This window comes from Puntigrus tetrazona, chromosome 2, assembly GCF_018831695.1.
Source record: "Puntigrus tetrazona isolate hp1 chromosome 2, ASM1883169v1, whole genome shotgun sequence".
Lineage (NCBI taxonomy): Eukaryota > Metazoa > Chordata > Actinopteri > Cypriniformes > Cyprinidae > Puntigrus > Puntigrus tetrazona.
Window position 1 is genome coordinate 22300213 of NC_056700.1, and position 26306 is coordinate 22326518.

A 26306-nucleotide genomic window follows, 5' to 3' on the forward strand; every position below is an offset into this window, starting at 1 on the left:
GACATTTCTTTACATAGCAGCTCAGTGCTTTATACAACATTGCAGATAAAATAAACATTACCAAATATATTTATTTCTATTAGTTAATAACAGAATAATATAGTTTAAATACATAATATTATTATTAATATTTTAATATTAAATATGTGAATATTCAAATATAGAAAGATAAAATCAATCTATCGTTCTATATACTGTATATATATCTCTCTGTCAATACATTTATCTATTTAATACATTTAATACATTTATTTATTTAATGTTATCATCCCATCCTTCTATATTTGATTCAGACATGTCAGGGTTCTATCGACCATTCTTCTATCACTCAGTTCTATTCTATTCCATTTCTTTCAGTCTGTTCATCATTTCATCCATCCATCTATCTGTTGTGACATATATATTGTGTATATAGCTTAATTTTATAATAAAATGGGTGATAATAGCACAAAACATTTTTATTTAGCAGCACTACTGCACTTGCACAGGCAGCTATGAACCTGTGCGAAATTGTAAGCTCCGTGTTGTCTTAAACGTCCCTTTTTGTCTGTTTTGTCACAGCTATTTTCTGTACCTTTATTTTGCTGAGTCACAACCAGTGCTGTTGTTCTAGTCACTAAGCTGGAACCTGGTTAGAAATGAAACGCCCACCTCTCTCTCTCTCTCTCTCTAGCTCTCTATAATGAGCACCCTAAGGAGCTGAAAGACTTAAATTGCTGTGAATGGAGAAAAATGAATGCCGGACATAAAATGGAAATATGGTTTTGTGTAAAATATTGATTTAAAGCGTAATAGAACCTTGCAATAGTGAGGCAGCCTTAATGTGGCAGGGTCATAATGGAGTACGCTTCGTAACGCATGGCTTTTTAATACCGGGGAGAGAGGGAGAAAAAAAAGCATCTTTTACCTGAGAGATCAGTGAGATGCAACTAATCTTATCTAAATATGCTTACACAGTGTCAGACACTTCACATAAGAGCACAAATGGGCTGATATTCTCAAAGCTTCTTAACCTGAGACAGATCCTTTTATGTATCAGGACGCATCAGAGACGGCTGCTCTTTCAAAGCTCAGAAACAATGCGATTACACGGGCCAGGGGTCGGACGTTTGCTGTGTGCAAGCTCTGTATTAAGACGCTCCTGTTCTCAAAGAAAGATTAACAGGATTCAAAATAAGAATAGATAGTGAATGGGAAAGACTACAGTAAACTAATGACCTCCTGGAGTTTGTAAAACATATTAATTCAGTTTGGATTGTATGTAAACTTTTTTTTTCGTTAATATAGCTGCTCAGTGTAATATAAAATATAATACAACATCTCAAAAAAAAAAAAAAAAAAAAACAACCCAAATATATATGTGTGTGTCTGTGTGTGTGTGTGTGTGTGTATGTATATATATATATATATATATATATATATATATATATATATATACTCATATATATATATATATATATTTATATATATATATATATATACATAAAATGAGATAAAATGATACATTTGTGAAATTCTAGATAGAATATTAGAAAAATGGATAAAATAATATAACAACAAAACAGAATAAATAGATAGATAGATGGATAGAGTGATTGATGGATGGATGGATGGATATATTCTACTAATAAATAATCACAAACAATGGTGTACTTGAGTCCAAAACCCTACCAAGTGCTTGTCCTCAGGGGCTTGGCCAGAGGTTTGTGTTTTTTGCGTCTGCTGCCCCGGGTGTCTCTCTGAGCGGGACAGGGCTTCGGTGCAGTGGCAGAGCTGTTGGTGTTCCAGGCACGCACGGATCAAGTGGCTATGAAATATTAACATATATATTTTTATTTCCCTTTCTCAGCCATAAGAAACGACTGGAGCTGTTACGATGCATTACTCTAGAGGACAAGGGGAGATAAACTGTTTGCCATTTGAGTTATTGATGAAGAAAGCCGCGTTTCTAAAATTAAAGCACTCTGTAGGTTTGTGCATGTGTGTTTGAAATGAATAATTCAACAAATTTGCCCGGGTTTTTTCAAGTTAAAGGGTTCATATCATAGATTCCTTTTATCATTTTTCCCCAGAAGTCCACTTAAAATGTAAGTAAAGATTTGAAAACTTTGGCCCTTCATTTATAATACCATGATCTTTTTGAAGGATCTGCAGAGCTATACAAACTAAACAACAATGTGCAGATCTTGATTTTCTGATGTTCTACATCTCCGTTGACCCTGGAACAACACTGTGATTAGCCAATCAGATTTGAAGAACCATGTTATAGTTTTTGTGAAGTTTGGGCTTAAAAGCAATGTTTAGTTCTCGTACAGCAGTGCCATTCATCTATTATTTCCTCTGATTTAGGTATTACTCATGGGTAAGGTTAGGTTTAGGTGTAGAGATATGATCAAGAGTACATTTTTAGATTAAAACATTGTTCCAGGGTCAACAAAATATGTATTTGTATTTATTTATTTATTCTAATTGTATGTGTTCATAGTGGATCAAGATAAATGTGCTAAAAACATTTCTAAATTAAGACAAATCTAATTTTAGTGATAATTAGTTTTTTTTGGTTATTTTATTGGGTGAATGGTTGGATGTATATATTAGAAATATTCTATTTTATTTAATTTAAGTTATTTTAATGATAACTTTACCCATCCCATGTTTTCATAATGGATTGAGTTTTATTAAAATAAAATCTTTTTTTTTTTTTTTTTGTATGAATGGGGAGTTAGATGTAGTGTACTAGAAATATTCTAAATAAATAATACAATACTGTAATGATACACCCTTGTTTTCATAGTGCATCAAGCTTGTGTATTAAAATAACATATATAATATAAAAATAAAATAAAATAAAATATTTGATTTCCAACTACTCTCTATATATGACCCATTCTATTGAGATTTGACTGTTTAATTTTCAAATATTTTTTTTATATAGCACACATGGTAACAGAAGAAAAGCTGAAAAGTTATTTCAGCAGTCGTAAAAGTTATTATATTTTGACTTTTTTCTTTATAATAAGCATTGCTGAATCACAACTAAAAATCTCTAGAATTTTATTAATACTAAATAGTGTGAATTATGGTTCATTTCACACTGTTATCTGAAGTCTCTGGCTGTCAGTAAAGCAGGTGCTGGATTGGTTATTTTATGCCTGAAGTCTTAATGTCTCCTGGCCTTCCTGTCACGCTGGGTGACATACCCCGATCTCTCCACCCTCCAGCGTCCGAGTCAGCGCTCACCTCTTCTGAAGCAGACCTTAGCGACTCTCGCCTGTGTCTTTCAGTATGATTGCATCAGCTTCCACACCTGCTTTTGGGTCTCTTCCTATTGGGCAGCGGATATGAACACTTCCTTTTAGAGCTCGTTTAATGTTTGGTTTATTTGTGTGGGTTGCAGGTTCTCTCCGAATCTCTGAGATTACTTTCTGCATCCTCTCTTGCTCACACACGCGCACACACACACACACACACTGATGTTTACACATGAAGTTTCATCTTCTGCCATGAAGAGCAGTTTGATAGCGTGTCTGCGTTATCTGTTTATGAGGTCCTGTGGGGGATAAAGGCAGAAGAGAATTTGATTCGGCTCTATTGGAGAAGCAGAGAGAGAGAGAGAGAGAGAGAGATTCACTGCAACTGTCTTGTGTTGCCACTGCTGTTTAATGATGTCATAGTCTCAAGCTATGAATCCATAATGGTCCAAAAATGGATCGGGAATAAACACTGTAATGGCTAGCAATAGAGGTTAGATTTATTTCTAGGGTTGAAGATTAAAGATTTAGTTGCTTTTCAGATTTCAGTTCCACTGAGCAGACTCTACTATACAATAACTACTATAATAATACTTCAATAATAATGCTATACTATAATAATACTATAATAAACAAATAATACTAAAGATAATATTATAATAATGCAAAGTAATACAGTGTATAATTGTATAATGTTGACTTGATTATTCTCTCATCATATCATGATTTTAACTGTATCAGTATATGACTTTTTCCCATCTAAAACAAGTTTAATTGTCCAAACTTTTGGACAATTAAAATGAAAGTTACTGAAATTTGCAAGCTTTGACATGAAATCAGTGCATCAAAAATAGTGCACTTTTTTTATTGAACTACTTTTATGCTCCACTAATGCATGCTTTTCAAGCTTACAATTCATTGTAGTTTTAGTGCATTATTCCAGATGCAGAACCATTAACAGAACTGAATGTCATGAAAATCATTTGGCCTCTGTATCTTTATTTAAATCGATTCACGACCCTGTTTATTTCAGAGTTTTATGAGAAACTATTGATGTCATCAGCATCAGGCGATGGATGCAGTAATCATTTTCACATTTCAGATAAATCCACTCTGTTTTAGATTGCCTCTTGTTTAACCACTCGTATTGGATTCGTTTATTTACTGCTTCGATAAATGCATTAAAACAAAAATGGTTTCTAATAACGTGCTTAGGCTTGACCTGCTTTTCGCTTAGATCATAAAATAGATTTACCATAATGTTTATACAACTGCATCGGAATGAAAACCGTTAATAACGCCACGCAAAAGAGCGTTTTAGTTATTTATGCAATTCGCTTGTGTTCTAGAACTCACTTTGAGACCGGATTTGTCCAACTGTCACACACCCATGGGCTGCCCGACCCTGCCAGGCTCTCCGGGGATGAAGATCTACATCGACCCCTTCACCTATGAAGATCCTAATGAAGCCGTCAGAGAATTCGCCAAGGAAATAGACGTCTCCACTGTCAAGATTGAAGAGGTTATCGGAGCAGGTGTGTTGCTTGATTAATTCCAATTTTTAACATGCACATGTTAATGCGTAGATGATGGCTTTAAAACGTCATGGCCGAAAGCTTTAAAATATACTGCACTGACAGTAAAAAACCACAAAGTTTACACTGCCATCTCCCTGAGAAATATTTGAAGCACATGTACCTCTGTGAACTTTTATATGCCTCCGGTACATCTATGTTTCCTCACAAACACAAGTAGGACACAACACAGCATCCTGATGGTCTTCTTCTGGGCGAGTCGCGGTGAAGATGTGTTATGACTCACAGTCAGCTCTGCTCAGACAGCTCAAGTTAATCCACCGATGCACCTCATATGGATTTCACACAGATCACAACAAATACTCTCAACCTTTTAGCAGTAAAACTCAAGTCAAAGTTGATAAAGTTTCTCTTTATTCTATCCTTTTCTATTTTTGCCCATTCCGTCTGAAGCTTTATTGATTTTAGAACACTTCTGGGGCCACACAAATATAATCAAGCTTGGTTTTGCTTCCAGTGAGGTTATTGTACAAAGACTCTCCATTATGCAACCTGGGCTTGCCGATATACAGAAGGTCGGGTCGTACTGACCCCAGTGAAATATATCTACTTCTGCAGGATTGTGTGAATAGCCCAGACCCATGTTAATGCAACTGATGCCATGCTTAATAAGTTGGTATTGTGATTGTCTAAAATACTGAACACCGTCAATGATATACATTAAACGCCGGCTTTAATATGCAATATATAATCTTTAATGCTCACAGTTTGATATCTGAAAACATTGCATTCATACTTTGGAACTTTTTTGGTTTCTAAATGTTATGTAACATCAGAGTAAACTTGGACTGGCAAATACAGAAAATGGTTAATTGTTTAGCTTTGTTTTGCAAATTAGCAGTCATAAAAAAACCTTTAATTCACTATTTCCAATTGAATTTTCTTTATCCATCAAATTGTTCGTATGAGCTTGGTTCATTCACCTATGCCACTCTACCCTCCACATCTAATCTTAAAAAATCTTAAAAGCGTAACCCATTATTTAGACATAAAACAGGAGGGATTCAGAACTTCCCTGTTTCCTATAGATGATGTTCAGCAGTAGAAACTGCATTGTTTTTACTTTCACTCATTCCTCTTCTTTGTGTGCCTCAGGTGAGTTCGGGGAGGTGTATAAAGGTCGACTGAAACTGCCTGGAAAACGAGAGATCTACGTTGCCATCAAAACACTGAAAGCAGGCTATTCTGAGAAGCAGAGACGCGACTTCCTGTCCGAGGCATCGATCATGGGGCAGTTTGACCACCCCAACATCATCCGCCTGGAGGGTGTCGTCACCAAGAGCCGGCCGGTCATGATCATCACAGAATTCATGGAGAACGGCGCGCTTGACTCCTTCCTTAGGGTAAGTGCAACATCCAAAACAAGCACCCTCTGTCTCTCTCTCTCTCTGTCTGTTTCATTCTTTTCCTTTGGCATGGAGAAATATGCTGCTTAATCGATGTTCAGCCCATTTTTTTCAATCTCATGGATTGGTTCTCCTTAGCTTTGATCTGGTGCCGCAATAAAGGGCTCTTTGAAGTTGGCTTAGAAATCCACCACATCCGAGTAGCGTCGCCATCGATCCACACCCCCACCCCTGTTTGTTATCGTGCATTCGGTTCAAAGCTTTCGCTTGTGCAACATGGCGACTGTGTACAGAAGTTTCGAAGAAACTGTAAGGTCTCCTACTGTGTGCTGTAAACATGTTTTAGACAGCTACTAATGAAGAGCGTTAAACACAAATGCTGCACAGAAAGGAAAATCAATGTCTTTTTTCTAGTCGTGCACGTGCACAAGATATTTAATCCGTGCTGCTGTTTAGCTTAAATTATTGAAGGGTCTGCCCCTGTATGAAATCATCATTTTATTAATTAATTAGTTTCTAAAAGATTAAAGCACATTCATGTCTCAGAGCAACATGCAGCTGGATCAAATATACAGTGGAGATAAAGCAGCAGTTTATGGAGAACCTCTGTGGGATCTATCTATCTATCTATCTATCTATCTATCTATCTGTCTATCTGTCTATCTGTCTATCTATCTATCTATCTATCTATCTATCTATCTATCTATCTATCTATCTCTCTGATTATATTATTCTCTGATTATATTATTAATTAACCAGATACTGCATAACCAAAAAATTCTTTACAGCTAAACACCAGGAGCTCCTTTGGTTGAGGTTTGACATTCTAATGAACATCATGTAATATCTATATCTTTTTTGTGGCAGCAAAATGATGGGCAGTTCACAGTAATCCAGTTGGTGGGGATGCTGAGGGGAATTGCTGCTGGCATGAAGTACCTGTCGGAGATGAATTACGTCCACCGAGACCTGGCCGCCCGCAACATCCTGGTCAACAGCAACCTTGTGTGCAAGGTGTCGGACTTCGGCCTGTCCCGTTATCTCCAGGAAGACACTTCTGACCCCACCTACACCAGCTCACTGGTAAGACTTGGCCCCTCACGTCAGGCTCACCACCTCATTTTAACAGGAGCCAATAGGTGCCATGTTTTGCACTGTTGCTCGAAATAATTGAAAAGGCAGGTATTGAGCATTTGTAACTTCCCCTCATTTCCTCAAGCTTTGGTTTTATTTTCTCGTTCTTCTGATTTGTTTTTTTATTCCCCAAAATGTCTCCAGAAAGAAATCGTGCATTGTCTCACTGACAGGACACGACCATTTCCTGGAAAAACTGCATTTAAATTCTGTATGTGATTGAACACAGCCAAGTGACTGGACTTCCAATAGCCTGCCTCCCAAATGGAGCTCTCAGACTTCCAGAATTCTCTATTATGTATCATTAATAGGCATCCAGGGCATCATTAGCCCTCCTGTGCTGCAGATCTTTAATATTAATATGAAATACTATTTTCTCCTGCCTCCTTAAAGACTCTCTATTCAGAGCTCTGTGATATTTTTGGTGCCGCGGATTCGCCACGTTCGTAATTATCTGGGTTTACTGATAATTCATTGTCTTGTTCTGTCTTATCTGGCCCTGTTATGATTTCTGTATTCAGGCCGGTTTCCAAGGCGCTGGTCGCATTGACAGTCGCACTTTTAGCAGGGTCAACCGTTTCCTCCGCATTGAAGAGAAACAGCCCTGGGTCACATCCTTTATTGAACGCGTTTTAAATTCACTTCAGACTTCTCATAGAAATGGCCCATGCATTGTAAGCAAACAATTTCATCTTTTACACTCGGGTGGTTCCTCAGCGCTGGTGAGCGGAGATGTGAGGGGGATGATAAGGAGACGAGATGACAGACAGGGAATATTTAGCTAACGTTTTGTCTCTCTTAAAACGTGTGAAAGCTCATTAAGCCCCAAAGGCAGCCGCCATTTACAAACAGGATGTCCTGCGGTGACTGTTGATTGACAGGAATATGCAGCAAAGGTGTGAACAGGGGTGTGATACTGATGTGACTTCACTTTCTTCTTTGCTGATGGAGAGAGGATTTAATTACCCCCTGGGTTTTTGCGGTTTTTGTTCACTTGTCAGCTTTTGATGGCCCCTGTTTACTAGTCTTATCTATCTATCTATCTATCTATCTATCTATCTATCTATCTATCTATCTATCTATCTATCTATCTATCTATCTATCTATCTATCTATCTATCTATCTATCTATCTATTGTTCTACCATTGTATCGTTCTATTGTTCTTTTGCTCATTCTATCGGAAGTCTACCTATCTATTTTTATAACTGTTGATCATTTTATTATTCTATCTATCTGTCATGTCTATAATTATGTTTTGATTTGTTTTGGGGTTTTTTTAATCAAAATTTGATAAAGCACTAACAATTAAATTCTGGAGCATGTCTTGCTTTGACGAATCATGTTAATGTTTATAAAAATAGTAAAAAAGTGAAAGTAGATGGTTTTATTATTAATTAACCAAAAACGTGGTTGAGGTCTGACATACTGTTGAAATATCTATCTATTTATCCGTCTGTCTGTCGGCCCATGGATAGAATAATTAAAAACCCAAACAGCTCAGTCACATTCAGTCATTCAGTCTGGACATGCAGTACAGCCAGATTATGATCTGGACTCTTGAGGACAAGGCATTTGTAAGTACGTCTGCCCGCCCGTCTGTCTGTCATTCTGACATTTTGCTTTTTAAATTTGTTTTCATCCGATTTATGTCCTGTGCCTAACTTGAAGATAACAATCTTGTATTAAAACACACACAAACTCTAACCAGAGAGTTTTTCATCCGAAACTGGAGGGTTCTTGGGCTTAGAGGAGATGATACAGAGAAGGAAGTGAAATTGAAAGGGAAGAAATAAAGAAATGTCCCTCACTTTCTCAGCTTGAACACAGATTTCCCTCTCGCTGTCAGCATGACAAGTGTGTGCTGTGTGCTGCAAATGGAAAATAAAACTATTTACACTGAGGTGGGATCTGAATGTGTGACACCCCCTCGCCCTGCCGTCCTCCTCTCTGTCACTTTCCGTTTCCCTCTTCCTCTTCCTCTCCCGTCCGAGGGTTGCGTTTTGGCGTGCCGGAGTGTGGAATGTGACAGGCTCATTCTCTCTTTCTCTGTTTACTCACCATTTCAATTCTTTCAGTTTTCCCTTACTTGTCTTTTCGGTTCCAGGTGTTAAAGTAGCATCTTCTGCAATCTTGTAGTCCCGTTCAGCCAGAATTTTGCCCGTCGGTGTCAAGACTGGCTCACATTACAGCTTACTCTAGTCAAGAAACTAGTTCACATTGCCCAGCTTAGTTTGTGTGAACTAGATTGAGACATGAAGAATTCATCTGACCATCATCTGGTTTTGTTGGATTAGTGTTGGCAAGACAGTGTAGCTCAAGCAGAGCCAAGCTTGTGGGTTAAATTCCAATGGAATTCATGGAGTGATAGAAATGAGGAGTTCTTATCTTGACCAAAAATCATTAATCACCCATGTCGTTTCTTTGTTCATCTTTGGAACACGTTAGTGATGAAATCCAGGCTTTATGACCCTGACACAAGGCACACAAATTAGCAGCAGAATGCACAATTATTACTCTAGTGAATCGTGGCTGACTAAGAAGAACATGTTGCGTAAAGTTGTTATTTTCATTTTATAATGAAAACATAACATAAAAGTATTCTCATAGCTTGTCCTTTCTTTTTTAGCTCCCTTGATATCTAGAAAGAGATTCCATCCTATATATATTAATTTGTGCTACAAAGATGAACGAAGGAACTGTCGGTTTGAAATTACATGAGGTTGAGTGACTAATGACAGAATATTCATTTTTGTGTAAACTATCCCTTTAAAATTGTTAAATGAGAATGTCAAATTTAATCAACATATGAACAATTCATTTGAAATATAAGCTTTTCTTTTCCCACAGCATCAAGTGGGTGGGTATGAGTGTTTACAGAACATATCCTGAGAATGTGAAATATTCAGGTGCACTCCGTTTACTAAAGGTCTACTAAATTAAACTTTAAATATGCCTTTCAAACATTTTGTTAACATAAACCTCCATGAGTAAACATTATGAGACTAAAGCCAGTGGAAAAGAGAATGCAGGACCTCACCACTATCAGATTTAATACATGTACAGTCTGTTCACCTACTAAATTACATTTTAGGAAGGACGAATGAGGAGAAATGCATCTCTGTGTGTGTGTGTGTGATGTAGTCTGATAAATGTCAAGTGTCACAGGTAGCTAAGCCAGTATAAGCCCATCAGTTATTACATTCCCCGTGTGTGTGTGTGTGTGTGTCCTCTGTGCGGTGCAGCTGAGATGAACATGTGTGCTCTTTTTACACTTAATCTTTCCTGATCTCACAACAGCTCTCTTTGAGCAATCCTAGTAGTCTACAACAGCATTTAGTTAATAATTCTCAAGGTCAGTATCGAAGAACCCAAATTATCCTCAATGAAGGGTGATGTGTGCTTTAATTTATTCCAAGTTAGAATTGTGGGGTAAAACTAGATTTGATATTTCTCGGAAGAAAATTACAGTTTTGGCCAGAACTTTCACTTCGTCACCTGGAACAGCAATTGCACACCTCTTCTCCTTTTTTCCCTTTAATCTTCATGTCCATAGTACAAAAGGTGAGGTCAGGTTGTATATGTTAACCTTAAGTGTATTTACATGATTTTTAATAAGTGTGAGCAATAGTTACAGTGTTGTCTGCCTTTTTTAGTATGTAATTTGGTCTGCAACATTCATCATGGTTTATTTTAGTGAATTTAAACTGTCAGTCTCGATTTCATAGGTTTATGCAACCTTGACTCTTGCCTTTATTGTAAAATGTGAGCAGATTGCTTAGCAAGTTACTGCGGGTATCAAACAGAGAAGCGGTGTGCAACATTTTACCACATCGCCGTCCTCAGCTGTCGTTATTTAAACATGTTATCTGACCTCTGACCCGCGGCACCATGTGACGGACTTGAAAACCTCACGCGGCGGCGAACAAACGCTCTTTCACTTAAGCACAAAGATCTCTCAAAGGAAAAGAGTCGAGGTAAAAAAAAAAAAAAAAAAAAGGAATACTTAACCTGGTTATGAAAGACAAGGTCACGATCTAATATTAAAAATCCTGGATGGGAAATTGGAAGGAAAGGATGATAAAGGATTAGGTGAGCGTGGTTTAATTTGCGCTGTCCCCGTCGGGCGTCTGGGCGGTGGCGGGGCGGTACAAGACTGGGAAGAGGGGGGCGAAAGGTTAGCGATGCACGGTTAGCCCGCTGCTATCTGAAGCACCTCCCCTGACGTCTGATTCGCCTGCTGATGTTAATGCAGCACAAATTGGACTGGAATTTTAAATTAATGTAAGTGCAGGAGATATAAGCAAATTAGATCTGTGAGGCCCACAGAGAAACCCAATGACCATGGGTTATAATTTCAAAGCAGTTAGACAAGGTTGATCTAAAATTCACTTTGTAGCATTATTGGTTTGTTGACATCAGGGTGGCATGGGTTTCAAATTATGAGATATCTTATACCATGTTACTTGTCTATATTTTCACATCACGTTACATGGTTTGTTCATCAGTCTATAAGTTTGATTACTTGTAAAGTATCGACAGAGTCTTGTGTCTCATATGTCTAATCGTGTCTGATATGCAGTTTTTTCAGATCTAAATATATGCCACTGTCGTCTTGCCTCATGCAGGCGCATTTCCGATGCAGATTGTTTGTGTTTGGGACATTAAACACCAGTGGTGTGTCTTCTGCTCTTGTTTAAGTGTTGTTTGCTGTGAGCATGTGCCGCTCTGAGAGACAGATCTTCATTGTTCTTTCAGACTGCAGCTCGGAAATAGTCACAGACAGTGGAGCATCAGAGAGACATATGGGTCTATTTCTATAAATACTGAATGAATGATAAACCACATTTTGTTGTTTGACCAGACGTTTCATGTTTCAGTGATTCAGCTGTTTTTATTGTATTGTGTTTTCTTTTTATTTATTTATTCTTAAATTTCTTCCAACTTAATCACATTTCAAACAAGCTATAGGTGTATGACATTGCCAATTTAGCATTAGCCTTAACTAGTTCAATTCTAGTATGTCATGTTCACACTAGATGGGTTCAGTGTAAAAGTAATTGTCTATGTGTAAAAGTCAGTGTTTATGTGCCCTGTCTTTATGGTGACAGGCCTCTCGTCACAGACAGCGGTCATTGAAGGTGACCTGCATGACACTGGTCTCTATCATATGTAGGTTCATTCCATCTTATATTAGAATCGATGAAGATGAAATTGAGTCTTTCAGGTCACTGAACACAAAGGTCGGGAGAAATTCCAAGTAGAAAGGATCATCAAATCCCTCATTTGTTATATATTTTATTTGATAATACGAATTACTTTGGTTATATTTTCTAAAGTTACACTTGCTTTTGTTGGTATTTTTTGCTACTGTGTCTTTAAGACATTGCAAATAATCTCTTTCATGATTGGCTAACTGCCTTGTATTGTAGTTCTGCCCAGTAGTGTTCATCATAGTGAAAGTACTGTTGAATCCACCTATGATATCTAAACATGAGAGGTCATTGTTATTGTGCTTTTGGATGTCATGGCGCTCGCTGTTGAAAAATGCCCGCTTTTGTGCCTGACAGATTTCTTAACACAAAGCAGGCCACCTTGCGTGTATCACGTGTCACGATTTCTGAATGACCCATTTTTGCTGCTTATTTTCAGAATATCGTCTTGGGTGGGCCGGAATTAGTTTGCTTTGTATTTATTGTAGATTGTTTGCGCTACGACAAATTCTTTTATATCAGAATAGCAAAGGAAATCTGATTTTGACGTGGTGGTGTGACCCTTTTAAGATTATTGGTATTTATAAATCTCTGACTGAGGTGTTGCAGAATTATTACAGGAATACTGATAGTAAATATATAGTTCATGTACAATGATGGTGCACTTGTTTTGAAGCCCTTTCATCTCTTAATTCTATTTAAACCAAATGTGAAAACTCCAACAAGAAAGACCCTCAAGATCCTACTCTCGCTTTCTTCTCCTTCATTGTCTTCTGCTTCATATTCACCCACGGCAGATGCAGCGGGTTGGAAAAATGTAGTTATAGATGGATAGATAAATTAAAAAGCAGGAAGGTACGTAGGGGACTAAAGAGAGAAGTAAAGGTTAAAGAGGTGGAATGAAACGATCGTAAGACTGACGGAAATTCCCAGCAGGCATCTGTCCTTCGCTGACCACTGTTTGGTCACAAAGCCTAATCAAAACTGGACAGAGAAAGTCTGACATTCTGTAATCTTGTGGTTCTCTTTGCGTTTACTAAGGTTGTTTTCATTTTCTGTCCATATGGACTGAAGGGCTGCAGTTTTGCTTTGGAAATTAGCAGTGACATCAGCCATTTGAATCAGGTTGAAATAGTTTTGCATATATTGTGCAGTTTAGCTCTCTGTTCAGCATTCTTTATTTAACTCTTCTGCAACTCGCTGAAATATTTCATGTTTATGTTTTTTATTCAGAAGCTTCATTAAACTGTCATTTAGAGAGTGTAATTCTGGTGGGTACTGGAATATTCCCTAGACATACATTAACGTTATTTTTTTGTACGCAAAATTGGAATGCGTGCAAAAAGCAACCTTGTAGCAACCACAGAGCAACTTGCTGAAAACAGTTTAGGACACTGACTGCAAGGAAACGGACCCTAACATCACGGCAATGGAAGTTTTGCATGGGTAAACATCACTTACAGTACATCTTCTTTAGAAAATGTAAAAGTTTTAGTCTCGTTGTTGTCACTTTTTAGCCTAAACGCTCCAGTTTTCTTCCGGAATTAATATATGTGGTTCAGCTTTTCCTGTCATTTAGTTTTCGTCTGGTTGACGTCAGAGGCAGGACTGAACTAATTGACATCATTAGACTGGAACGTAAAGCATGTTGATCGCAAACCAATTCTGTGTGTGTTTAGTCATTGTTGTGTGGGTGTGTGTGTGTGTGAGGGGAATCTTAAAACAAACTGCTGTCAATTTTAATCAGTGAGACACGCAAATCCAGCCTCAGGTAGACCAATTACAGACAGACACGCTCCACAGACGAGGCTAGTCCCTCCTTACAAACGCACACACACACACACACACACTCTTGAAAGAAATGGAAAGAGGTTTTTACGGTGTTTTGCAAAGCAAAAATAATTGAATTCAGTTGCGCTGAATTTTAAAAAATGCAAATGCAGCCTATTGTTTGCAAATATTTATAGTTGCGATGGATGTAGAGCTCAGTGAGTCGATATGTTCTCGTTGCTTATTTGTTTTGTTCAAACAGCATACTTCCCAGCCGTCCACGGTTATGTGTATATAAATAAGTCACATGTACTCTTATGACCAAAACGTCCTGTCACTTCTAAAACACTAGTCTGAACAGTCATTTTTTGTTTGCTTCCTCAGGGTGGAAAGATCCCTGTGAGATGGACCTCACCGGAAGCAATCGCATACAGGAAGTTCACTTCTGCTAGTGACGTCTGGAGTTACGGTATTGTCATGTGGGAGGTCATGTCTTTTGGCGAGAGGCCCTACTGGGACATGAGCAACCAAGATGTAAGTCCTTTTTTATACAAAACACAGAATAACTGTCTATTACTGGCTTTGAGTCACACTAGCCCTGAGTAAACTGAATAAAATCAAATATAAAACTACAATATATACTATTATAATATGCTATACTATTTTATATATAAATAACACATTAATAAAATCTGGTATCACTTTGTTAACCTCACACTATGAATAATTAAGTAACCATTAGTCAATTGTTAGTACATTCTTTTTAAAGCATTGTCCCAACATTAATAATGCCTTGGGCTTGATTTATAAGCATATCTATTAGAAAGGAGATTTGGAGGTTCAGTTATCTTCCTAACAGAAAAACAAATACGACATAGATACAGAGCTCAGAAATATTTATTTCAAGGTGCAAAAAATTAAACTGTACAATTGATTTTTATTTTATTGTTTTCTACAAAACTGCAGAGGTTTATTTTTCCTTTTTTATTAAGCGTACGGGTGTAGGGTATGTCTTTTGTATGTTTTGTATCCCACTGTGCTGTGTTTAACTTTTCTATTTGGAAGATAAATGGGCCTTTACATCTCCTCTATAAATGCTTTGCAAGGTATAAATAGTCCTCACTTTAGATGAGCTCACAAAAAACAGATGACTGGCAACTATTAAACGTTTTATAACTACCTGACTCAGTCATGAATTACAGCAGGGATATGTGTTAATGAAACACACTTAGCAACTATTATCATGTGTCTAAATAAAAGATTTACAAATGTACATTTAAATAGTTTATTAATCATTTACTTTGGCTTTCTAAGCGATCTTATGAACCACTGACAACTTGTAAATAACGAAATCATTTAGGAATTAAAAATTGTTAATAAAGTATGAAAACACAATTATTAAACATTATAGAACAAAACGTTTATAGCTGTATTTATAAACTGGTTACTTATTAATGTTGGAACAATGCTTTATAAAGGATAAACTGACTATTTACTAATGTTTAACTAATGATTTACAGTGTGCACTTATTATGTGTTGCTATTATTACTATTATGTTACTAATAGTGTTACTATTGTATGGAATAAACATGAAAAGTGAATCTGTACAAGAGCAAAAGCTTTCCGTAAGGTGGTAACTTTTTAAAAGATACACATTTGCACCATATATTGTCCTAATGGGTGCATATCATTACCTCCAAAAAATACATATTAGTACTAAATTTCAGTAACTTTTGAAAGGGTACCATATATATCTTTTTTTCTGAGAGCATGTCTTTGCAATGCATTCATATTCTATGTAAAGTGTATGATTAAATATAAAGCACTAAACACCCTTTGGCTTTTCTTCTGAATTTCATTGCCGTGAGTCTCATTTCCTGTCAATCTCTTTGGCTCTAAGGCTCACTACTCACTTCTCTCTGAATCTACAGTACCTGCCTCAAAGTCTTTCTGCATTCAAATCTCCCAAAGCAGGCTTTTTTTCGTTCAAATTGTGAATTTAGCAGACTCATTCTAGGCTCTCTGGGGATTTTTGGAAAATTCTGCCAATGAAAACACAAATTCCAATCCTTTTATCATCCAGTTAACACATCAGAAATGCAGAACGAACCCTAAGGAACTTGTGACTGTAATGACTGCCGAACAACTGTAAAAAAAAAAAAAAACATTTGAGCATTTGGTGATTCGGTGCGTTCAAACCAAAGAAAATAAATTAAAGAAATGAATTACTTCCTACTTCCTGTACATATTTTATTTTTTCTAAAATTGTCTCCATTGCTCGAAAGAGATTTTTTTTTTTTCATGCTTGACCGGAATTTTTATGTTTTAATTAAAAATTCTTTAGCTAAATATTCATGAAAAGCATCTTATGAAGGAACCGGACTGTAAAGCTGTCTGATTCTGGTTTACAAAATGTTTAACATCTTGTGACATGCACCAAGATCAAAACAACAGAGCTCCCATATTGTACAGTACTCTCTGACACAGGAGAAGCACCAAAGGTAAAGTGGAGGAGTTGGATGATATTTCCTCGGCCTATCACACACTTCATTATCTGATCTTCTAGAGTTTTTAATGATCATCCAGTCTCAAATTACCATAAAAAGATCATATCAGCATAATGAAACAGCAGGACATCTGCAGCGCTTAGTGCCCACATCTCACTGCGGTCCTGTGGAATCAGTTCAGGAGAAAAACGGCCGGCGTGGAGGGGGCAGAGAGTATTGATCTTCAAGTATTTAGATTTATGTTTGTGCAAAGCAGAGCTCTAGATTGGTATGTAGAGGCCAGACAGTGAGTTTGTTCATTTGATGTTTGCTTGTGTCAGAGAATCAGAGAGAGAGGAATGTGGAAAGAGAGTCCAGTGTTTGAGGAGGGTAGAACAGCAGATGACGTTTAAAGATTAATGATGTTTTTGGATTTGTTATGTTGCAATGCCTATGCAACAAAACTGACATGTGTGGCAGTTTATGTGTCATAAAACAATAAAACGATATTATTTATTAATTATCGTTGAGCCAGTTTCTCACAATGTGTTTTCAGGGAGGTCAGGGTGGTACACTTTCAAAAGACGCTAATTTGACTAATTAAGGTTATAGTATCTGTCCCATCGACAGCTTTGTAACTTTTTTCTTCTAAGTTACTCCAGAGAGTTTTTGCGTTATAAGTACTTCCTTCAGAAATGACACCAAAACAATTAAAGACAATTTCTGTATGTGTGTGTGTGTGTAGGTGATCAATGCTATAGAGCAGGATTACAGGCTGCCGCCCCCCATGGACTGTCCCACTGCTCTGCACCAGCTGATGCTCGACTGCTGGCAGAAAGATCGGAACGCTCGGCCGCGCTTCACGGATATCGTCAATACTCTCGACAAACTCATCCGCAACCCCACCAGCCTTAAAGCAGTCGCCAGTATACCCACTATGTGAGTCAAACCAACTCATTGCACATTTTTTTGCTATGGTGTTTTGGCTATTTTCGTTCAATTTTGTATGTATTTATTTTTAGGTATGCTATATTATGTACTATTTACTGCTCAAATAAATAATTCAGTTCTGTGGTGGAAATTTTTAACTCTAAAAAAAGTATTTTTTAAAGAAATTTAAGGACTTTTACATGATTGCAAAGTATTTCTCTTTTGAACTTTCTATTCATCAAACAATCCTGAAAAAAATACTAACATTTAGCTCAACACGACAATTTTTAGCAACTCTGTTTTCATCATCAATAATAATACGTTTTCTTGAGCAGCAAATCAACGTATTAGAATGATTGCTAAAGGATCATGTGACACTGAATGATGATGAAAATTCAGCTTTGCCATCGCAGGAAAAAAATTATATTTTAGAGTATGTTAAAACATTTGATGCTACCTACAAAGACCATAACCTTGGTTTAACTCCTCTTTCCCCCTGCATCTTACTCTCTCTTTCTCTCTCCTCCTTCAGTCCGTCCCAGCCGTTGTTGGACCGGTCTATTCCAGACTTCACCACCTTTAGTTCTGTAGAGGACTGGCTGGCCGCCGTCAAGATGTCTCAGTACAGAGACAACTTCCTCAACTCTGGCTTCACGTCCCTACAGCTGGTCACCCAGATGACTTCAGAGTGAGTGTGAACTCATGAGTGTCTTTTTCTAAATCATTTCTAAATAATTATCATCAATAAAGTCCTTCAAAAAAGCAATACTCACAGTAGATGGTCAAGCTGGTCATTTTGGAATGTGGTTCTATCCAGGCTGATCCAACATGATCTAACTAATAAACCACCTAAATTACCATTGAGTAATAAATAAGCTGTTTAGCTCATAAACCATTCAAACTAGCTTGAAAACTAGCTTAGGTAATATATGATAGTTAAACTAGGTAAACATTCAAAAGTGCTATGAAATGTGGATATCTAGCCCGAAATCAACATAGCAAAGATGGTACAACAGCTCTAACCAGTCTGACTGAAATGTTAAGTTCGACCCAATCATCCAGTCAACCACCTAAACCAGCTTGGAACAGCAGGTTAGCGGTCTCATAGTTTTTGAGGTTTTTCGTTAGGCTTTTATCATTGTTATTAAAGCTTTAAGCTGCCGATAAAGCAAGGCTTGAGTGAGTTAAACTGGTGAACTATTTGGGACTGTTTTGAAATATGGTTAGCAAGCTCATCACCTGCTTGGTCCACCAGCTCTAACCAGGTTGGTCAAACTGGCCCTATATCTAGTCATATAACTAGTCAATATCCTAAACCAGTGTAAATCATACAGGTAATAACCCTTTTTAAAGTGCCTACCATCTCTAAATTGGTTGAACTAACACCATCAACAAGATACAACTAGTCACCACCCAACTACAACCTTATTTCCCAAAACGGTCACTTTTGACTTCATATTTGCAACTTTATTTCCTATTTTAAACTTCTTCTGAAACAAGCTTTCATAGATCACACTGTTAACGACATCTGTTCCAAAAATCGTTGTTTACAACAATTATGTGTCTTATTCAGCCATCCTGTCATATTATTGGTTTATTTCAGATGATGTCTAATGCTTAGTGAGTTAGTTTGTTGTGTCTGTGTGAAGGGTGATTAAAACCGGTTTCAGATTTCCAGACAGTCATTGATCACTCAATGCCGGTGGCCAGATTTCTCAGCAAACTTGTTTAATATCGATTCATGAACCATACAGTAGGATTAGTATGAATCGCTAAGGTATGTGTGCATGTATTTGACTTGTTTGAGTCTTTATCGAGCGAACAGGTGGATATGCTGTTGATGATGTTTAAAACACGTCTCCTGGTGTTTTGTTCGTGGCGGGAAGCGTACTGTGAGGTGTAGTGTCTCTGACGCTCTGATTAATGCAGCCTTCGCTCACAGAGAGGGTCTACGCTTAATTAGCAACATAAGTATGAGCCCACGCATAAACAGGAAGTTAAATGCAAGCAGCTTTCATGTGTTAATGCTGTTTGCTCTCACATCTATAAACCTGTAGGGGCTCTAAGCTGTTCCTCTCTCTCTCTCTCTCTCTCTCTCTCTCTCTCTCTCTCTGTACTGTTTGAATGGTTCGTATATTGATAGTACAGGTTGTTCTCATCCAGAATAAAGGCACCTCTCTGAGAATAGAGGAGTAAATTGAGCGTTTATTCAGAGTTGCTCTTTGTCTTTGCAATTTAAAGGAGGCAATGAAACAGTCACCTAAAATCACATGCTGTTGTAGACATGTCTTGATCTTACTTGACCTTTTGATGTGCTGACCATTACTCTACTAACAGGAAGAAGTCCCTGTCAGGAGTTTTTCAGGGAGTTTTTCTGTACCGTATGGTAAAATGCTCTTAGTGGATTTTAGTTTTTACTGATAAAATAATCCATGTTTGCTAATATGGATTATAGAGACAACAGGACAATGTGTAATATCAAGGTGATCAACCTTATTATTATTATGGTGACACTTTATGTTATTTTCAATTTTTCTTTGCTATTGAAGAAATAGTTCATTCAAAAAAAATTCTGTCATCATTTATTCAACCTTGAGTAGTTCCAAATCTTTATGAATTGCTTTGTTCTGCTGAACACAAAGGAAGATATTTTAAAGAAAGTTTGTAACCAGGCTGTTTTTGGTCACCATGCACATTTTTCTACTGTGGAAGGCAGTGATGACCCAAAACAGCCTGGTTACACACTTTCTTCAAAATATCTTCCTTTTTGTTTTGGTAGAATAGAGAGATTCATAAAGATTTCAAACTATTCCAGCGTGAGTAAATGACAGAATTTTCATTTTTGGGTCAACTATTCAAATCATTAACTATGACTTTTGCCTTATTATACATTTGTAACATTATAGAGCTATTTAGTATTACTTTGTAAGTATTCATTACAGATGTGTACTGTATTTGAATGTGTGCCCAGTATTAAGTTGGCGTGTCCACCAAAGTGTTTTCAGGCGGGGTTTTTTCAGCGCTGCGTTGAAGAATGTTCTCACTGTTACTTTTCAGTCAGCTAACCAATCACAGTGGAGAAGGGGCGAGACTACTCACTGTACTATAGCAAAACAACAATGGGGAAGTTAATACTGCTTATCTCTGAGTGTTTATTTCTTACCTAAATCAAACTACCATAATACTATTATGAAATATGTTCGGGGGAAACATTTAATTCGTGATGCGTCTGTCATTACTTCAGCAGATATTCAATATCATGGCAACCACAGCATCTCAAGAGTAAAAAAAAACGCTGTGCTCTCAAGCGCTCACAGCTGAGCGTTTTCAGCAAAGCGTCTGGCATTTAAGCTTTGGTTAATACTCGGCTTAACTGTATTTGTATTTTTCTTGTGTTTGCAGGGACCTGTTGAGGATAGGTGTAACCCTAGCCGGCCATCAGAAGAAAATCCTCAACAGCATTCAGTCCATGCACCTGCAGATGTCCCAGTGCCAAACGGGCACAGCGCTGGCATGACTGCAGGGGGCGCCGGACGACGGGCCGGGCAGCTTGCGGAAGAATTACCAGCGGGTGAGCCCAATCCCATCGGAGCGCGCCAGAATAGAGACTATCATCCTGATCTGAGAATGTGCTTCAGGAGAGGAACCATTACCCCATATCCAACAGACCAGATCGGAACAGGACGTCGGTTAACCCGTTTGTCTCCTGGGGTTACATTTACAGGGAAAACCAAAGAAGCGGACTCTTTTTGTCCTCTTCTCATCATTAATTTTCTTTACGATGTTTATCCAGAAATCACAGTGACTGCTCAGATTTCGAGACGTCTTCGAGACGCACGATTTTCTACAAGGTTGTTTCGTTCATCTTTTTTTCCATTTATTTTTTTTCAGTATAAACCTTCTACCGTCACTGCTTCCCACTTACACTACCTGTCGATCTCGGTATGGCTGACGTTGCCAAAGGACATCCTGTATGCCTGCGTCCCATCCCTAGGCCATACGAGCTAAATGATGTATATCTTTAAATAAATACGAGTATATCTTCAGAGTAAACCTTCATATTGAAGGTGAAGTGTAACGGACCTGTATGTAAATACCCTCTTCTTCCGCTTGCATTTTTGGCAATGTTGCGCATTGGACAAGAACCGCCGATTCTGCAGGACACAAACTCGCTTACGTCAACGCGACGCCATGAGAACAATCTGGGATGAACTCTGACTCTGTCGATGTTGTGTAAATATCAGTTAGTTGTGTATAAACTAGCGTTAAAAAGATATACTTTAGATGAAAAAAGCTACGCATTCAGGCCACTAAACAGTGTTTATTGTAGGTGTTTCCACGCTGATGAGCACTTACGTGTACAGCTTTTCTTTCTTCCACCTCTTCTTCTACTTCTTCTAGTTGTTCTTGTTAGTTTCGTGTCAGAGTGTTTGAATGCGTCGACTAGCCTTGGGAAGGTGCATTATCACCACCTAAACTAGCTAGTACACTTAAATGTAGTTCCACTGTTAATAAGCTGTACTAATGTTGGTCTTACAGGGTCTTTAAAACCGCTAATCTGTTTCCAAGCACGTGTTTACATGATAAGCCAACGGAAAGGTCACAGGCAGGAAACGAAGAGACTCGCGAAACCGCTGCCCTTCACCACTTTTATCAGGCCGAGTCACTCTCCCGGCTCCAGATGCTTCTCGATGACATTGCTAAATGCGGTACATGTTCTTTCGTGTCATCAGCTCTCCATTTATTTGTGTGTGTGTCTGGATTGAACATCTGTGTGACCCTTTATGAACAGATGCCTAACGCCACCCCATTGAGCACATTCTACTTAAGCAGTCAGTTAAGCACTGGGTAACACACACACACAAACACACACTGTTGATGGCTTTGGGCTGTTCGTTTTTGGTTGCCATGGAGAAATAGAATATGCTAATTGATAATAATAAATAATAATAATAATAATAATAATACATTTTAAATGATTTATTATTATTAACGTAATGGACAGCTTATATATATATATATATATATATATATATATATATATATATATATATATATATATATATATATATATATAGTCAATGTAGTTAAGAATTGGGAGCATGCCTAATCTGTGTTTTGCAAATATTTTGTCTTCTATGATAAAATCACTTGCAGCATTGATCATTCGTAAGTTGCTTTGAATATTAAAGGGTTGTAAATGAATAAATATAAAAGTAATTGGTAAAATGTTCCTGCTTTTGGGGTCATAATGGCTAAAAGCAGCTCCACAGGATCTCAAAGGGTTTAGCATTAAAGGACCTCAATGTAGGATTTGAAACATAATGGTTTGCAGAGGTTAGCAGCTGCACCATTCATTCACCTGATGTGAATGTGTGTGTAATGAATAAGATGCTACATTGCCTGTAAGTTAATGAGACTCATGGTTTATGGTTATTCTCTATGAGCAACACACACACACACGCACAATCCATCACGCAGCTATACCCTAGGTGTTGCACCTAATTGGCTACAATGAATTTCACCATGGCAACCAAAGAGCGTATTGGCTCTTTGTTAAGGGTGACACACTTTTACAGCTTCTGCCAAGAGGCATATTTTTTATGCGTGCGCACACACAAACCTCAACTGTACAACATTGAAGAAACAGTGAATCTGTTCCTCCATACGACGGTAGTAGCGATAATGTCTGGCTCTATAAAAGCTTCAGCGTGAGATGAAGACGTCTTCCCCTCTGTCTCTGCGTAAAGGAAGCTCAATTAATGATCACAAGGTATCGTCGCCATGGCCCGCGTCCAGCTCGTTCGCGGCGGGGCGTAACTAAGCTGTCCGGCGTCCTACCGTATGGCCCAGCTGAAAAATGGCTGACGTGCGCTCAAAGCCGTAGATCCGCTGGGGAGGGCGGAGCATGCTGGGATACCTGCGGGTACAGCACACAGACTGAGGAGAGTGATGAATGAGCTCGAGCGAGTCAGAGAATGAAAGAGAAAACAAGAGCAAGGAACGGCAGAGAGTGCAGGATTGAGAAAGAAATGAGGAGAAATGAGGAACGAAGAAAAAAAGAAATGGACAGACATTAGAGATTAGAGTATTAAGTCAGCATGAAATTACAAATTGACCCTATTTTCTTTGTAACGACATGATTCTTTCAACTTCTCTCCAACCACATGAGCTATTCTCTTTTCTTTTCACAGTCCAATCATGGTGGTTAAAATTAAGTCACATCATCATATTCGGTCTCATTTGTAATTACTGCATATTGAGGTGCAAAGGGTTGAAAATGGAATTTCATGTTGACTTTCAGGTATGTGTTGTTGAGAGATGGCTTATAGTATAAGAGCGGTTGACCAATATGCGTTTTAGAAATGGAAAATGCCAATATCTAGAACAGGGTAGAGTGTTTTTTTTGTTTTGTTTTTTACTAATTCTGTGTAATATTAATCATGACTTAAACGCTTATTAAACATAGAAAACAATTATATTGGCATCTCCATTTTATACACAAAAGCTCAAAAGTTTGGGGTCTCTAAGATTTGTATATTTCTTTAAAATAAATGAATACCGCTATTCAGCAAGGGTGCATTTAAATGACCAAAAGTGACAGTTATCTATAAATTATAAATTATTTATATTATAATTATTTCCTTTCCTTTGCAGTTTATATAACTGTAAAGGAAAGGAAATAATTTCTAAAGAACTATAGGCAACTACTGAAAATTCAGCTTTGCTATCACACAAATAAATGCATGTAAAATATATTACATTAAATTATAATAACTCTTCACAAAGTAATTATCTTTTACTGTATTTTTGATCATGTAAATGCAGGCTTGGGGCCAAATTTACTAAACGGCAAATTAGCATTAAAGCTTAATTCCATAAAAGCGCTGAGGGGAAAATTCTGCTAGTGATTTGCTAACAATGCGCACATTAAAATATACAGACCCAGGCATACCATTTCTAAAATGACCAGCACAATCTACTAAGAGCAGTGCAAATTATCATCCACTTTAAGACATGCCCTTTTTTGGCTCTAAATAATGTAAATACCAGTAAAGCTGGTAGTAAACATGGCCCTTGTTGAACAAATTTTACCGACCTCAAACATTTGTCCAGTGAAAAGCTTTAGATTTTTGGAATGCAATTTCTCTTAACCAGTCATGTGTACATGCAAAATGGACAATTAATCATCCTGATCAACATATCCATCATCCATCTATCACAGGGTGTCTCAGATCTTGCTGTGGAGGGCCAATGCACTGCAAAGTTTAGCTCCAACCCTGATAAAACTCACCTACATGTGATCCTGATCCTGAAGACACCGATTAGCATGCTCAGGTGTGTTTGATTAGCGTTAGAGCTAAACTCAGCAGGAAAGTGGATCGGGGCCAGATTCGAGGACCCCTGACCTATCACTGTATAAAAAACACGTGACAGTTCTTCACCATCTGCGCAGACAGGTCGAAGCTTCATTATAACGCACACCCACACAGATAGTAGTATATGATTTATATTTGAATATGTACATGAACGCTGTTGTTTCTATTGCGAATGTGTCTCTCTTTTTCTTATTTTAACCTCTCGTTTTGCACACGTCCAACAACTCAATCGAGGATAATCTTCATCTCTTGCAAGGGTATCCTCCTCTTCCTCCTCCTCTCGGAGGGTTGAGGGAATAGGCAGGGAGTGAGAGGATGAACGGAAATGATTTGAGTCTAATTTTATCGCTCTTTGCCTGGAGTGTCGACACATTGTGGAGTCTGGTGAGCGTTTGGCAGCGGATCAGCGGCGATGCTGTTCCCGTGCCAACTGAAGTCTGAGCGGTGCATGTGTTCACTAGCACGGCTCAGACTTCACAAGCGCAAACAAAAAGCGCGTTTGGAACAAACAAAAGCGTCGTCTGACACCGCCGGTAGAAACGAGCCCGTGTTTTGTATCGTACTTTCTGCTTTTCAAACCGCACTTTCATGTTAAAGTGTAGGAGCATTACTTTAGGCAACCGAAACTAAAAGCCAGAGAGTTCGAGGGTTCGAGAGACTGTTGATATTACTAGCATGGCATGGATACTAGCTCGCTCTGTTTTGTAGATAGCGAACGAAGGAAAGCCCCCCCTCACCTCACCGAGGCTGTATAGTTAACACTCGTTTCTTGTGATGAGTATGTCAGAGTTTGAAAATGTAACTTTCTGAGAACTATTGTACTGAAATGCACTCAATAAAGACCTTGGAAAAGCTGATGTCGAGCGAGTGATATCTTCATCCGGAGAGAGCTCTTGATAATGAGACAAGCCTCGGGTCAAACGTGCAGCCGCTCCGCTGCTGTTGTAAAGGGAGCGCGTGTTTGTGAGGGCTGTTAGGAGTTTACAGACGCTCTCGAGACCCTCGAGTCTGGAAAACAACAGCGGTGTGCTTACCAGCCATGGCGGCTGAAAGAGATAGCGAGGAACACATTTTTAGAGTAATAATTTGACTAACGAGGCATTAAATTCATGTAGTTGTCCAGCTCTGTTTTAGTAATTATTACTGCCGAAACAACATAGTTTATCAAATAGTTAATAAGTGACAATGTTGTCTGGAAGAGTT

At 38.0% G+C, this 26306-nt stretch overlaps 1 protein-coding gene across 1 annotated transcript in view; it reads left to right on the forward strand.

The window, feature by feature from the left end:
* Window positions 1-25960, forward strand: part of LOC122324242 (ephrin type-B receptor 1-B) — a 191819-nt gene extending 165859 nt beyond the window's left edge. Inside the window, exons 10-16 of the mRNA XM_043218532.1 lie at window positions 4601-4786; window positions 5942-6189; window positions 7060-7275; window positions 14692-14841; window positions 17540-17733; window positions 18257-18412; window positions 21127-25960. Of these exons, the coding sequence (XP_043074467.1) occupies window positions 4601-4786; window positions 5942-6189; window positions 7060-7275; window positions 14692-14841; window positions 17540-17733; window positions 18257-18412; window positions 21127-21241 (1265 nt within the window). The 3' untranslated portion in view covers window positions 21242-25960. The remainder of the gene's footprint in view (window positions 1-4600; window positions 4787-5941; window positions 6190-7059; window positions 7276-14691; window positions 14842-17539; window positions 17734-18256; window positions 18413-21126) is intronic.
* The last annotated feature ends 346 nt before the right edge of the window (window positions 25961-26306 follow it).